Source organism: Mesoplodon bidens (genome assembly GCF_964165515.1).
Source record: "Mesoplodon bidens genome assembly, chromosome: X".
Taxonomy (NCBI): Eukaryota; Metazoa; Chordata; class Mammalia; order Artiodactyla; family Ziphiidae; genus Mesoplodon; species Mesoplodon bidens.
In genome coordinates this window covers 89,457,212-89,473,353 of record NC_138163.1, presented here as the reverse complement: position 1 = coordinate 89,473,353, position 16,142 = coordinate 89,457,212, and the positions used below count along the sequence as shown (strand labels likewise).

The 16,142-nt window shown below is 41.2% G+C and overlaps 1 protein-coding gene across 8 annotated transcripts in view; it reads right to left on the bottom strand.

The window, feature by feature from the left end:
• Positions 1-16,142, bottom strand: part of ARHGEF9 (Cdc42 guanine nucleotide exchange factor 9) — a 207,483-nt gene that overhangs the window by 41,749 nt on the left and 149,592 nt on the right. For all 8 annotated transcript variants that reach the window (XM_081221593.1, XM_081221592.1, XM_081221597.1 and 5 more), the window contains one exon: positions 3,156-3,287. In XM_081221593.1, the coding sequence (XP_081077719.1) occupies positions 3,156-3,287 (132 nt within the window). The remainder of the gene's footprint in view (positions 1-3,155; positions 3,288-16,142) is intronic.

Genomic DNA, 16,142 nt, shown 5'->3' with positions numbered 1-16,142 from the left:
CTCAACAGGTTTATGCTCTTTTTCCCTTGACAGAGAAGTTTTAAGTTCCTGTGTTAATAGTAAATTATTTGTCCCTAGAAGGGAGGTGCCAGACTACAGACTATCACTTCCTTTTTCTTCTTTTTTTGAAAAGATCTTTTTAAATCATTGATATTGTCTTAGAATCTTTAAAAAGTAACTTTGACTCATTGTAAGATTCATAAAACTAATCTTTGTCACTCCTATTAAATATCCTATACATATAAAATATTACATATGAATATTTATCCACTTGCTACAGGCCCATGTTTCCTCCTCCTTTTTAAATATGAACTCATCAGAAAGCTTTATGTAGCCACATTTGATTACGTAGCTTTCTTGTCCCCTTTCTTCCCTGTAAAAAGGATTACTGTGCTTTGGGGCCTCCTTTTTAACTCCATGCCTGAGGTGAGTGCCTTACTCGCCCAGCTCTATTCCTGGCCCTTTTCCTTTGTAGATTTCCTTTGCCAAAGGATTCTTCATCTCCAGGAAGATTTCTTCATTTCTTCCAGCTCTACCTCAAGAAGAAAGGCTTTTATAGCAATGGCAAGAGGTCCCTCAACCATACAGAAGACCAAAGACCTTGTCTCTTTCTATACCTTATTTTGGCGCCATGGTCATTTCTCAAAAGTTTACTCCCAGGGCTTCCCTGGTGGCGCAGTGGTTGAGAGTCCGCCTGCCGGTGCAGGGGACACAGGTTTGTGCCCCTGTCCAGGAAGATCCCACAAGCTGCGGAGCGGCTAGGCCCGTGAGCCATGGCCTCTGAGCCTGCGTGAACGGAGCCTGTGCTCCACAACGGGAGAGGCCACAACAGTGAGAGGCCCACATACCAAAAAAAAAAAAAAAATTTACTCCCTATTGCTGAATAGAAAGGCCTATTGCAGGTACCAAATAGAAATCCTCAACCATAGCCTCAACATAAACATCAGATATAGTTTTAATAGGCTTTGAAAAATCAAACTGTAGCTGCTCATGCTCTGAGAAACCAGAGACAAGAAGGCCCAGGTATGTGGATAGCTTTTTTTCTGGAAAGGGAGGCCATGGTTCTTGCTAGAGGCTCCCATTGGAAGAAAGCTATGCTAGCTTCAAGGTTTCTCTTGTTTTTTTCATTCTTTTTGCCTGCTACCCCCATCCTGCCACCTTGGCTTGCTCGGCTTCTGGTTTCTCCTTAATCACTGGCTTCTACTAGCTGGCCTGGAGCTGATTCTCATTCCATTTTAGTTTTCTGCCGTCCCCTGGCTCCTAAACTTAGCTCACTGTCCATGGTGTTTTTTCCCTTTATTTCTAGCCTTTGCCTCACTATTTTGTGTTCTGGCTCCTGGCCCTGTCTCCTATAGCTACTGCTTTGCAGAGCTGAGTTTCACATTTTCCTTAAAGTAATCTCAGCCTTGGCTGACAGATGCTTAAATTAACAGGGTGTGAGCGGTGGGCAAGGCTAAAATAAACCAGCTTCCTAATCTCTTTCCTGTGTCTCTCTACAACTGGTTGTTCTGAGTGTAAACATGGCTCAGTGGGAAGAATGAGCACATGCCTATTGGTGACATGACTGATATGCTGAGAATTTCCTTGGCTACGTAAGTTAACCCCCAAAAATCCTGCCTCCTGATTTGACGAACGTCTAAGGAAGAGGTGGGGGTAGATAATAAGAGGGCTGGGTGTTTGGCCAAGTTCCAGATTCCTAAATGTTCTCTCTTCCAGGGCCAGGGCCAGACAAAGGCAGAAATTTTCTCCATTAACTAGCCAGCTATCAGTTCCAGAGCTGGCACTTAAAGCTTATTCCCAAACATTGAGGCAGTTTGAATTGAAACTCAATTTGTTTCCTCAATCCACTGTCAAAGGCAAATAGCCAGAGATTTAATGCAAGATGTGGTATACACAGAGAACAGGGGGCTTAAAAACAAATGTGTGGTTCCTGTTCCAGTCTGGGAAAGATGACAGTGTTTAACCTGGTGCTTCATGATTTAGTATTCCCTTTCAGAGGTATTTGCTACTTGATAAGGAAGAGAACAAAGGGACTGGATTATCGGGAAAGAGCCAAGGGTAGGATGGTGAATTTAAAAAGTCACTTTAGGGCTTCCCTGGTGGCGCAGTGGTTGGGAGTCCGCCTGCAGATGTGGGGGATGTGGGTTTGTACCCCGGTCCAGGAAGATCCCACATGCTGCGGAGTGGCTGGGCCCATGAGCCATGGCCGCTGAGCCTGCGTGTCCGGAGCCTGTGCTCCGCGATGGTAGAGGCCACGACAGTGAGAGGCCCGCGTACCGTAAAAATAAATAAATAAATAAATAAAAAAATAAAAAGTCACTTTAAGCATTCTTTGGTTTTCACCTCCTCTTTTACTTTCCCTGGTCCCAAATTCTTCCCAGTCAGTCCCTGGAGCTAAAAGTGATCTGAGCCCCCTATCCTAAGGGAGGAGGTGGAGGAAACAGTATCCCGTCAGGAGGAATCAGGCTGAGAACATATGCCATCCTCCTACCTGCCAAGGAGAAGATACCAAGAAACAAACACTCATGCTGAGTTAATCACAAGAGCAAGACCTTTTCTCAAATGGATTACAGAGAAGGGAGGGTAAAGAAGAGCACAGTTGAGAGTTATAGGGATGTGACACAACTTGTATAGGAAATGGGTAGGGGAACAGGGAAAATTCCTGTATCACAAAGGTAAGGTACCTTACCTGTAAGAGTAAAGTAGGAGGTCCCTTGTTGGTTCCTAGGGCAGTAAGGGGCCAGATGGTCAAAGCCATTAGAGTAGAAATGGGGGGAGGTGCTCAGGGAAGCCTCTTATTCACCAACTGGGATAGAAATATTTCAATATTTTTCGCAACTGGTGCAAATCAGCAGGCTATCATCTCTGGGTCGAAAAGAGTGAGAAAGATCGCCATGAAGGGCAGGAGGGAAAAGTGTATAAAAGATACCAACACAAACTTTACCAATTTCAGAATTTCACTGACCATAAGCCAGCCCTGCTTGTGATATTCATGCCATACCAGTGATCCTGATATGGATTTGCTGCCAATATCTTGTCTTGTTTTTGTCCAGCAGGGTTAGCCCACTTTGTTGGGAACCGGGGATGATGGAGAGGAAGGGTCTGGTGCCCCCTGGGGTCCCCATCTCCCTCTGGGAAGAAAGGGGTGGGGTTACCTTCTTGCAGAGGACCATCTGGTGGTCAAACAGGAAGAAGACCCGTTGCTGGTTGCGGCCGTAGGGCTGGTAGATCCAGGCCATCTCCCCAGTGTAGATCAGCTCCGAGCTCCTGTCTAGGATGTCCTCGCCCTGGGAAGGACATGTGATAGTGAGAGGCAGCCAGGCAGGAGGGATGGCCCCTTCACTTGCCTGGAGGCACCTAGAGCTGGGCATAGGCTGGGACAGGAGGAGGACAGAAAGGGCCTGGTGAGGAAGAAAGGATGGAGGGAGGGACCTCTGGGAATCCCTGAAAGGCTCCATGAGCTATAAAGACCCATACTCTTGTTTACCCTGAGGCCAAATGAGCCCCACTACCCAGGACTGCTATAGTCCTTCTTTGCCAGTTGCTCTCTGTCCCTAGAGGCACCAGCTGCCATGAGGTGCCTGTTTATCTGTCTCTCTCTTATTCTCCCTCTCTCTTTTTCTCTAAATCTCTCTTTCTGCCCCAATCTTTCATCCTAGTTCTAGACTTTTAGTCTCTTTCTTGTACCTGAAGAGTAAAGCCTGAGCAGGTGCTAGAAGCCTCTCTGCTTCCCAGACAAGTAAAATAAGAAAGGGAAGGACAAGAAGGAGATGATGTTTGAAGGAGAGAAAGAGAATCCATTCACCCTCTTAAAATTGTTTTTTCCTTCCGGGCTTCCCTGGTGGCGCAGTAGTTGAGAATCTGCCTGCCAATGAAGGGGACACAGATTCGAGACCTGGTCTGGGAAGATCCCACATGCCACGGGGCAACTGGGCCCGTGAGCCACAACTACTGAGCCTGCGTGTCTGGAGCCTGTGCTCCGCAACGAGAGAGGCCGCGACAGTGAGAGGCCCGCGCACCGCGATGAAGAGTGGCCCCCACTCACCGCAACTAGAGAAAGCCCTAGCACAGAAACGAAGACCCAACACAGCCAAAAATAAATAAATAAAAATAAATAAATTTATTAAAAAATTTGTTTTTCCTTCCTTTCTCAGTTCATTAAAATCTACTGATTAAACAGGAAATTTTATCACCTTGGTCTGTTATCAAGAAAGCCTGAATAACTTGCTTATCTTTCTTGCTATGTAGAATCAGACACACACACCCAAAACACCTAACACCTAGCTAATTCTATTCTACAGAGTTTCCAAGGGCCTCTTATTTATGGGAACTCTCATATGTGGGGATGTATGTCAGATGCCAAGCCAGACTTGGCCCTGTTATCGAGGAGCTTACATGTCAGCAAAGGAGTCTAATATAGGTGTGCTCAGAACTCATGGAATGCAAGGCAAACCATGGGGACAAAAAGAAATGGCCCCCTGACTCAGGAGAATTAGTACTTATTGAGCACCTACAGGGATCAGACATTGTGCTACATACTTTCACTCTGTCTCTTCTGAGCATCACAGTATCCCTGGGAGGTAGATAGTCTTGCTGTCATCTTTATAGTCTGAGGTACAAAGAGGTCAAGTGATCAGCCACAGTCACCCAGCTAGTTAGCCAAAGATCCACAATCAAACCACAAGTCTGCAGCTCCAGAGAGCGTGCTCACTTTTGCCACTATGTTATACTGTCTCTAGGCCAAAAAGTCACTGGAGAGTCAGTCCCTTCCTCTCTCTGGGTCTCAGTTTTCCAGCTGTTAAATGAGGTATGTGAGGATGATCTCTAAGGTCTTAGCCCTGATACTCCAATGATAAGGTCTCAGCCTTGTACTGAAAAGCTTCAAGTCAAATTTAGAGATGGGGGTGCCTGCATCTCCCCAGAAACAATCAGAGGTAAACAGTCTAGGCAGGGCAGTGGCCCAAAGAGAAGGGTAGCAGGAAATCGTATTCTTGAGCATATCATTATTTTTTTCAGTCTAAGGGATGGGAAGAAAAAGGGGAGCTCAATGGAAATATTTTCTAATAATACAACCACAAAAAGAAAGCTCAACTTGAGGACACAGGGAGGGGGAAGGGTAAGCTGGGATGAAGTGAGAGAGTGGCATGGACATATATAGACTACCAAATGTAAAATAGCTAGTAGGAAGCAGTCACATAGCACAGGGAGATCAGCTCAGTGCTTTTTGACCACCTAGAGGGGTGGGATAGGGAGGGTGGGAGGGAGACGCAAGAGGGAGGAGATATGGGGATATATGTATATGTATAGCTGATTCACTTTGTTATAAAGCAGAAACTAACACACCACTGTAAAGCAATTATACTCCAATAAAGATGTTAAAAAAAAGAATGCTCCGAGATACTATTGTGACTCCAGACTACACCTCAGGGGTTCCCTGGAACTTTGGTAAACACTCCTCCTTGAGGGGCCCACATACTAGCACAGAACCTCTGAAGGCCCAGTGCTAGGAGAAGAATCCCTAAGAGTGTGGGGGTCATGCAAGGCTTTCCTGTTGGAGGGATGGGAAGCTGAACGTGGTACCAGTCAGCCATGCCCCACCTTGAGGCAGGCCAGGAAGATGTACTACAGTCCATTTTGAATATGTATAAAGTGAAAGAACGCTATAAAAGGGGTCAATGCTATACAAAGATGGCCAGGATGACTCTTAAAGGCACAACTTGCTAAGCTGAGAATGATCAGACCAGGAGGACTACTCAGGGGCATCTGGTCTACACACTGCACCAGCTAGGAGCAACCCAATTCTATCAATTCTGTTTTAAGTACTTGCCATCAATGCCACTTGGTGCCACTCTACCAAGAAGAAAAAAAAAAACCTTGAAAAAATACACCTCTATGCTCACCAAGGTGTTTGTTGTCAGTTAACTCATCTTCTCTGTTCCTCAGTTTCCTCATCTTTAAAATGATGATAATAACATTACCAACCTCATTTGGCTGTTGTAAGGATTATATAAGTTAACATAAAGTGTTTACAAAAGTACATATCACACTGTAAGCTCCATATAGTGATAGTTATTACCTTGATTATTACTGTGTACCCTAAATCCTGTGCCACATATTCCTATTAATACTCACAACCCAATAAGGGATGTAGTGTTGTCTCCAAACCAGTGTCAGAGAAATTAGAAGTAATATGCCGAAAGTGGCAGAATCCAGGAGACAGTTGCTCAAAAGTCCATGCTCTAAACCATCAAACCACAGCAAAATAATGATCCCTTAATGGAACAAGCAGCTGCCTTGGAAATTTCTAAGGTAAGAACCTCAAAGACTTCAGTTCTGGGCCCAGTGCTGCCGCCAACTCACTTCCTTCAGAAGTAGCTTAATCACAATCTGTTTCCTCATTTAGACAATGGGGCTAATACCAAGGTTCCTGTTTGGCTCAAATCACATGGCTGCTTGAGAACACCAAATAAGTTCATGTAAGGTCGAGGGACCTCTCAGAGTTTAGAGCAACAGACTTTGCCCTCTCTGCCCCACTGCACTACACAGTTCTTTGCCTTGACCCATCAAGTGCAATCTCTTCCCACCTCCCCCTCCTCCACATGCCTTCTGTTCTCTTCCATTCTTCCAGAATTTTGCTCACACTGTTTCCTCTGCCTGGAACATACTTGCCCTCACTGGATAGTCAAGGCTACATCTCATTCATTTCAATATCCCAATGCCCAGCACCTCATTCTAATTATAGGCTGATTATCTGATGTGGGGTTGTGCCCTGAGCACATCAAGGGAGAGGACAAGGGAAATGCTATCCTTCTCAGAGTTTATATTCAATTCTGCCTGCTAGGAGGAAAGCAGGGAAATAACAAATCTATCCCTCCACATTTGATCTCCTGGTCCAAAGAGTATGCTTCATCAAGCCATTTAGCTTTAAAAAGATGTTTTTGCTGCCGCCATCACGTTGGGCTTTTGTGTTTCCTCCAAATTCTTTGGATTCAAACGTCCAATGGTAAACTGGAACACGTTATTGAGTATTATACAACCAGGCTATGGGGGAGGGGTGCTATGAGGAGGAAATCACAACCACACACAATCAAGTTCTCAAATATGAGCTCAAACTTGGGATCCTGGTAAAAATATGCAGAAAAAAAAAGATATAAAAGAAGCTGTCAGGGATACAGCTACATGTAAAAGAATGAAATTAGAACAATTCCTAACACCATATACAAAAATAAACTCAAAATGGATTAAAGACCTAAATGTAAGGCCAGAAACTATAAAACTCTTAGAGGAAAACATAGGCAGAACATTCTATGACATAAATCACAGCAGGATCCTTTTTGAGCCACCTCCTACAGAAATGGAAATAAAAACAAAAATAAACAAATGGGACCTAATGAAACTTAAAAGCTTTTGCACATCAAAGGATACCATAAACAAGACGAAAAGACAACCCTCAGAATGGGAGAAAATATTTGCCAATGAAGCAACTGACAAAGGATCACTCTCCAAAACTTACAAGCAGCTCATGAAACTCAATATCAAAAAAAAACAAACAACCCAATCAAAAATGGGCAGAAGACCTAAAGAGACATTTCTCCAAAGAAGATATACAGATTGCCAACAAACACATGAAAGAATACTCAACGTCACTAATCATTACAGAAATGCAAATCAAAACTACAATGAGGTATCAACTCACACCAGTCAGAATGGCCATCATCAAAAAATCTAGAAACAATAAATCCTGGAGAGGGTGTGGAGTAAAGGGAACCCTCTTGCACTGTTGGTGGGAATGTGAATTGGTACAGCCACTATGGAGAACAGTATGGAGGTTCCTTAAAAAAACTAAAAATAGAACTACTATATGACACAGCAATCCTCCTACTGGGCATATACCCTGAGAAAACCATAATTCCAAAAGAGTCATGTAGCACAATGTTCATTGCAGCACTATTTACAGTAGCCAAGACATGGAAGCAACCTAAGTGTCCATTGACAGATGAAGGATGGATGAAGAAGATGTGGCACATATATACAATGCAATATTACTCAGCCATAAGAAGAAATAAAATTGAGTTTTTTATAGTGAGGTGGATGGACCTAGAGTCTGTCATACAGAGTGAAGTAAGTCAGAAAAAGAAAAATAAATACCATATGCTAACGCGTATATATGGAATCTAAAAAAAAACCCAAAATGGTTCTGATGAACCTACGGGCAGGACAGGAATACAGAAGCAGATGTAGAAAATGGACTTGAGGAGATAGGGAGGGGGAAGAGTAAGCTGGGACAAAGTGAGACAGTAGCACTAACATATATACACTACCAAACGTAAAATAGGTAGCTAGTGGGAAGCAGCTGCATCACACAGGGAGATCAGCTCGGTGTTGCGTGACCACCTAGAAGGGGGGGATAGAGAGGGTGGTAGGGAGGCACAAGAGGGTGGTGATATGCAGATATACGTATTAATAGAGCTGATTCACTTTGTTATACACAGAAACTAACACACCATTGTAAATCAATTATACTCCAATAAATTTGTTTAAAAATCTTGCAAAAATAAAAAAAAATAAAGAACAATTAAAGAATGGGAAAAAAAGCTGTCAGGGATATGTACCTTCCCCTTCCCTTCAAGTGGATCTAATGCATGTGAAGGGTAGGAAAGTGATAGCATAACCAAACATCAGCATCAGAGAAATCAGAAATTTCCTAGAAACTGCAATTTGTGAAAACAGGTTCTTATTCCTGATGCTCCCCTAAGCTGATTGAAGGTACTTATTATTATTTAGAGGTACAGGTGATACTTTCACTCATCCACTGATTATTTAGAAGCCCTAGGGGGTAGGGCAGAGCACGGGGGACTCCATGAACTCTAGTACACATAGGCTGGCAGGGAGCAAGGATGGAAACTGGAGGTGGGCAAATAAATCCAAAACATTCATTGAATAAGCTGAGGGCCAGTCAGGTGTGGATATAATACAAGATCTCCTGCTGTCTAGCAAAATGCCCTGATTTACTGAGTAGGCACCAATTGCTGGTGTGCTACTAAATCTCCACCCTCCTTTTAATTCCTTTTCAAGGGAGTTTAAGTTGTGAAAGTTTCTTCTATTCTTAATTCCTTTTTCTTAATTCTTTCTTAATTCCTTTTCAAGGGAGATTAAGTTGTGAAGGTTTCTTCTATGATTCTTGTTTTTTTTTTAAATTTAATTTATTATTTTTAAACATATTTATTGGAGTATAATTCCTTTACAATGGTGTGTTATTTTCTGCTCTATAATAAAGTGAATTAGCCATATACATATATATATATATACACATATATATGTGTATATATATACACATATATATACATATACATATATACACACACACACACACACACACACACACACACACATATATCCCCATATCTCCTCCCTCTTGCATCTGGCTCCCACCCTCCCTATCCGACCCCTTTACGTGGTCACAAAGCACCGAGCTGATCTCCCTGTGCTATGTGGCTGCTTCCCACTAGCTATCTACTTTACATTTGGTAGTGTATATATGTCAATGCCACTCTCTCACTTCGTCCCAGCTTACCCGTCCCCCTCCCTGTGTCCTCAGTCCATTTTCTACCTCTGCGTCTTTATTCCTGCCCTGTCCCTAGGTTCATCAGAACAACTTTTCTTCTTTTTTTTTGGTTTCCATACATATGTGTTAGCGTACGGTATTTGTTTTTCTCTTTCTGACTTACTTCACTCTGTATGACAGACTCTAGGTCCATCCACCTCATTACAAATAACTCAATTTCGTTTCTTCTTATGGCTGAGTAATATTCCATTGTATATATGTACCACAGCTTCTTTATCCATTCATCTGTTGATGGAAACTTAGGTTGTTTCCATGTCCTGGCTATTGTAAATAGAGCTGCAATGAACATTGTGGTACATGACAATTTTGGAACTACGGCTTTCTTAGGGTACATGCCCAGTAGTGGGATTGCTGTGTCATAAGGTAGTTCTATTTTTAGCTATTTAAGGAACCTCCATACTCTTCTGCATAGTGGCTGTATCAATTTACATTCCCAGCAACAGTGCAAGAGGGTTCCCTTTTCTTCACACCCTCTCCAGCATTTATTGTTTCTAGATTTTTTGATGATGGTCATTCTGACTGGTGTGAGGTGATACCTCACTGTAGTTTTGATTTGCATTTCTGTAATGATTAGTGATGTTGAGCATTCTTTCATATGTTTGTTGGCAATCTGTATATCTTCTTTGCAAAAATGTCTATTTAGGTCTTCTGCCCATTCATGGATTGGGATTTTTGTTTATTTGATATTGAGTTGCATGAGCTCCTTGTAAGTTTTGGAGAATGATCCTTTGTCAGTTGCTTCATTGGCAAATATTTTCTCCCATTCTGAGGGTTGTCTTTTCGTCTTGTTTATGGTTTCCTTTAATGTGCAAAAGCTTTTAAGTTTCATTAGGTCCCATCTGTTTATTTTTATTTCCACTTCTGTAGGAGGTGGGTCAAAAAGGATCTTGCCGTGATTTATATCATAGAGTGGTCTGCCTATGTTTTCCTCTTAGAATTTTATAGTGTCTGCTCTTACATTTAGGTCTTTAATCCATTTTGAGTTTATTTTTGTGTATGGTGTTAGGGAGTGCTGTAATTTCATTCTTTTACATGTAGCTGTCCAGTTTTCCCAGCACCATTTATTCAAGAGGCTGTCTTTTCTCCACTGTATATTCCTGCCTCCTTTATCAAAAATAAGGCGGCCATAGGTGCATGGGTTTACCTCTGGCTTTCTATCCTGTTCTATTGATCTATATTTCTGTTTTTGTGCCAGTACTGTGCTGTCTTGATTAGTGTACCTTTGTAGTATTGTCTGAAGTCAGGGAGCCTGATTCCTCCAGTTCCGTTTTTCTTTCTCAAGATTGCTGTGGCTATTCAGGGTCCTTTGTGTTTCCATACAAATTGAGAATTTTTTTGTCCTACTTCTGTGAAAAGTGCCACTGATAGTTTCATAGGGATTGCATTGAATCTGTAGATTGCTGTGGGTAGTAGAGTCATTTTCACAATATTGATTCTTCCAATCCAAGAACATGGTATATCTCTCCATTTATTTGTACCATCTTTAATTTCTTTCATCAGTGTCTTATAGTTTTCTGCATACAAGTCTTCTGTCTCCTTAGGTAGGTTTATTCTTAGGTATTTATTATTTTTGATCCTATGGTAAGTGGGAGTGTTTCCTCAATTTATCTTTCAGATTTTTCATCATTAGTGTATAGGAATGCAAGATATTTCTGTGCATTAATTTTGTATCCTGCTACTTTACCAAGTTCATTGATTAGTTCTTGTAGTTTTCTGGTAGCATCTTTAGTATTCTTTATGTATAGTATCATGTCATCTGCAAACAGTGACAGCTTTACTTCTTCTTTTCCAATTTGAATTCCTTTTATTTGTTTTTCCTCTGATTGCTGTGGCTAAAACTTCCAAAACTATGTTGAGTAACAGTGGTAAGAGTGGAAAACTTTGTCTTATTTCTGATCTTACAGCAAATGGTTTCAGTGTTTCACCATTGAGAATGACGTTGGCTGTGGTTTTGTCATGTATGGCCTTTATTATGTTGAGGTTAGTTCCCTATATGCCTACTTTCTGGAAGGTTTTTATCATAAATGGGTGTTGAATTTTGTGAAAAGGTTTTTCTGCATCTATTGACATGATCATATGGTTTTCCTCCTTCAAATTGTTAATATGGTTTATCACATTGATTGAATTGTGTGTATTGAAGAATCCTTGCATTCCTGGGATGATGCCCACTTGATCATGGTGTATGATCTTTTTAATGTGCTGTTGGATTCTGTTTGCTAGTATTTTGTTGAGAACTTTTGCATATATATTCATCAGTGATATTGGCCTGAATTTTTTTTTTAATTTGTGACATCTTTGACTGGTTTTGGTATCAGGGTGACTTTGGGAGTGTTCCTCCATCTGCTATATTTTGGAAGAATTTGACAAGGATAGCTGTTAGCTGTTCTCTAAAAGTTTGATAGAATTTGCCTGTGAAGCAATCTTGTCCTGGGCTTTTGTTTGTTGGAAGATTTTTAATCACCATCTCAATTTCAGTGCTCGTGATTAGTCTGCTTATATTTTCAATTTCTTCCTGGTTCAGTCTCAGAAGGTTGCACTTGTCTAAGAAATTTTTCATACCTTCCTCGTTGTCCATTTTATTGGCATTTAGTGCCCTTTAGTAATCTCTCATAATCCTTTGTATTTCTGCAGTGTCAGTTTTTACTTCTCCTTTTTCAGTTGTAATCCTGTTGATCTGAGTCATCTACCTTTTCTTCTTGATGCGTCTGGCTAATTGATTATCAAGTTTGTTTATCTTCTCAAAGAACCAGCTTTTAGTTTTACTGATATTTGCTATAATTTCCTTCATTTCTTCTTCATTTATTTCTGACCTGATCTTTATGATGTCTTTGCTTCTGCTATCTTTGGGGTTTTATTTTTGTTTGTTTTTCTTTCTCTAATTGCTTTATGTTGAAGGTTAGGTTGTTTATTTGAGATGTTTCTTGAGGTAGGATTGTATTGATATAAACTTCCCTCTTAGAACTGCTTTTGCTGCCTCCCAAAAGTTTTGGGTCATTGTGTTTTCATTGTCTTTTGTTTCTAGGTATTTTTTGATATCATCTTTGATTTCTTCAGTGATCTCTTGGTTATTTAGTAGTGTATTGTTTAGCCTCCATGTGTTTGTATTTTTTATAGGTTTTTTTCCCCCGTAATTGATATCTAGTCTCATAGCATTGTGGTTGGAAAAGATACTTGATACAATTTCAATTTTCTTAACTTATCAAGGCTTGATTTGTGACCCAAGATATGATCTATCCTGGAGAATGTTCCATTAGCTCTTGATAAGAAAGTGTATTCTGTTGTTTTTCATTGGAATGTCCTATAAATATCAGTTAAGTCCGTCTTGTTTAGTATATCATTTAAAGTTTGTGTTTCCCTATTAATTTTCATTTCGGATGATATGTCTATTGGTGAAAGTGGGGTGTTAAAGTCCCCTACTATGATTGTGTTACTGTTGATTTCCGGTTTTATGGCTGTTAGCATTTGCCTTATGTATTGAGGTGCTCCTATGTTGGGTGCATCAATATTTACAGTTGTTACATCTTCTTTTTTGAATGATCCCTTGATCATTATGTAGTGTCCTTCTTTGTCTCTTGTAATAGTCTTTATTTTAAAGTCTATTTTGTCTGATATGAGAAGTGCTACTCCCACTTTCTTTTGATTTCCATTTACATGGAATATTTTTTTCCATCCCCTCACTTATTGTCTGTATGGGTCCCTAGGTCTGACATAGGTCTCTTGTAGACAGTGTATATACGGGTCTTATTTTTGTATCCATTCAGCCAGTCTATGTCTTTTGTTTGGAACATTTAATGCATTTACATTTAAGGTAGTTATCTATATGTATGTTCCTAATAATATTTTCCTAATTGTTTGGGGTTTGTTATTGTATATTTTTCCCTTCTCTTGTGTTTCCTGCCTAGAGAATTTCCTACAGTATTTGTTGTAAACTGGTTTGCTGGTTCTGAATTATCTTAAGTTTTGCTTGTCTGTAAAGTTTCTAATTTCTCCTTCAAATCTGAGTGATATCCTTGCTGTGTAATCTTGCTTGTAGGTTTTTCCCTTTCATCTCTTTAAATATGTCCTGCCACTCCCTTCTGGCTTGCAGAGTTTCTGCTGAAAGATCAGCTGTTAACTTTATGGGGATTCCCTTGTACGTTACTTGTTGCTTTTGCCTTGCTGCTTTTAATATTTTTCCCTGCATTTAATTTTTGATAGTTTGATTAATATATGTGTTGGCAGGTTTTTCCTTGAATTTATCCTGTATTAGACTCTATGTGCTTCCTGGACTTGATTGACTATTTCCTTTCCCATATTAGGGAAGTTTTCAACTATAATTTCTTCAAAAATTCTCTTAGTCCTGTTCTTTTTCTATTCTTCTTCTGTGACCCCTATAATTCGAATGTTGGTGTGGTAACGTTGTCCCAGAGGTCTCTGGGACTGTCCTCAATTCTTTTCATTCTTTATTCTGCTCTGCTGTAGTTATTTCCACTCTTTCACCTTCCAGGTCACTCATCCGTTCTTCTGCCTCAGTTATTCTGCTACTGATTCCTTTTAGAGAATTTTTAAATTTCATTTATTGTGTTGCTCATCATTGTTTGCTCTTCAGTTCTTCTAGGTTCTTGTTAAACATTTCTTGTATTTTCTCCATTCTTTTTCCAAGATTTTGCATCATCTTTACTATCATTATGCTGAATTCTTTTTCAGGTAGGTTGCCTATTTCCTCTTCATTTGTTTGGTTTGGTGGGTTTTTACCTTGCTCCTTCATCTGCTGTGTTTTTCCTGTCTTTTCATTTTGCTTAACTTACTGTGTTTGGGGTCTTCTTTTTGCAGGCTGGAGGTTCACAGTTCCCACTGTTTTTGTTGTCTCTGCCCAGTGGCTAAGGTTGGTTCAGTGGGTTGTTTAGGCTTCCTGGTAAGGGTCTGGTGCCTGTGTTCTGGTGGATGAGACTGGATCTTGTCTTTTGGTGGGCAGGACCATGTCCAGTGGTGTGTTTTGGGGTGTTTTGACCTTATCATGATTTTAGGCAGCCTCTTTGCTCTTGGGTGGGGTGTGTTCCTGTCTTGCTAGTTGTTTGGCATAGATTGTCAAGCATTGTAGCTTGCTGGTCCTTGAGTGGAGCTGGGTCTTACCATTGAGATGGAGATCTCCGGGAGAGCTTTCTCTGTTTGATATTATGTGGAGCTAGGAGGTCTCTGGTGGACCAATGTCCTAAACTCAGCTCTCTCTCCTCAGAGGCATAGGACTGACATGTGGCCGGAGTACCTAGACTCTTTCAGCCACACCACTAGAAGAAAAGGGAGAAAGAAAGCAAGAAAGCAAGCAAGCAAGAAAGAATGAATGAAAGAGAGAAAGAAAGAGAGAGAGAAAGAAAGAAGGAAGGAAGGAAAGAAGGAAGGAAAGAAAGGAAAGAAAGAAAGAAGGAAAGAAAGAAAGAAAGGGAAAAATAAAATAAAGTTACTAAAATAAAAAATTTAAAAATTATTAAAAAGTACAAAAGTTGAAAAGTAATTTAAAAAAATGGAGAGACAGAACCCTGGGAAAAATGGTAAAAGCAAACTATACAGAGAAAATCACACAAAGAAGCATACACATACATACTCACAAAAAGAGAAAAAGAAAAACATATAGATATTTATATATTAAAAAAGAAGAGAGCAACCAAATCAATAAATGAATCTACCAGTGATAATAAACTTTTAATACTAAACTAAGATAAACATAAAACCAGAAACAAATTAGATGTAGAAAGCGAACCCAAAGTTTGCAGTTGCTCCCAAAGTCCAGCGCTTCAATTTTGGGCTGATTCGTTGTCTATTCAGGTATTCCAGGTGTGCAGGGTACATTAAGGTGATTGTCGATATTTAATCCGCTGCTCCTGAGGTTGCTGGGAGAAATTTCCCTTTCTCTTCTTTGTTTTCACAGCTCCTGGTGTTCAGCTATGGATTTGGCCCTGCCTCTGCGTGTATGTCGCCTGAGGGCATCTGTTCTTCACTCAGACAGGAAGGGGCTAAAGTAGCAGTTGATTAGGGGGCTCTGGCTCACTCAGCCCAGTGGGGGGAGGGAAAGGTATGAAATACAGGGCGACTCTGCAGCGGCAGAGGCCGGTGTGATGTTGCAACAGCCTGAGGCACGCCATGTGTTCTCCCGTGGATGTTGTCCCTGGATCACGCGACCCTGGCAGTGGTGGGCTGCACAGTCTCCTCGGAGGGGTGTGTGGATAGTGACTGTTGCTTGCACACAGGCTTCTTGGTGGCTGCAGCAGGAGCCTTAGCATTTCATGCGCATTTCTGGTGTCCATGCTGACAGGCGTGGCTCGCACCCAGCTCTGAAGTTAGTTTAGGCAGTGCTCTGAATCCTCTCCTCGTGCACCCTGTAACAATGGTCTCTTGCCTCTTAGGCAGTGTCAGACATTTTCCTGGACTCCCTCCTGGTTAGCTGTGCCGCACTAGCCCCCTTCAGGCTGTGTTCTTGCAGCCAACCTCAGTCCTCTCCCTGGGATCTGACCTCAGAATCCGTAGCCTCAGCCCCCACCCG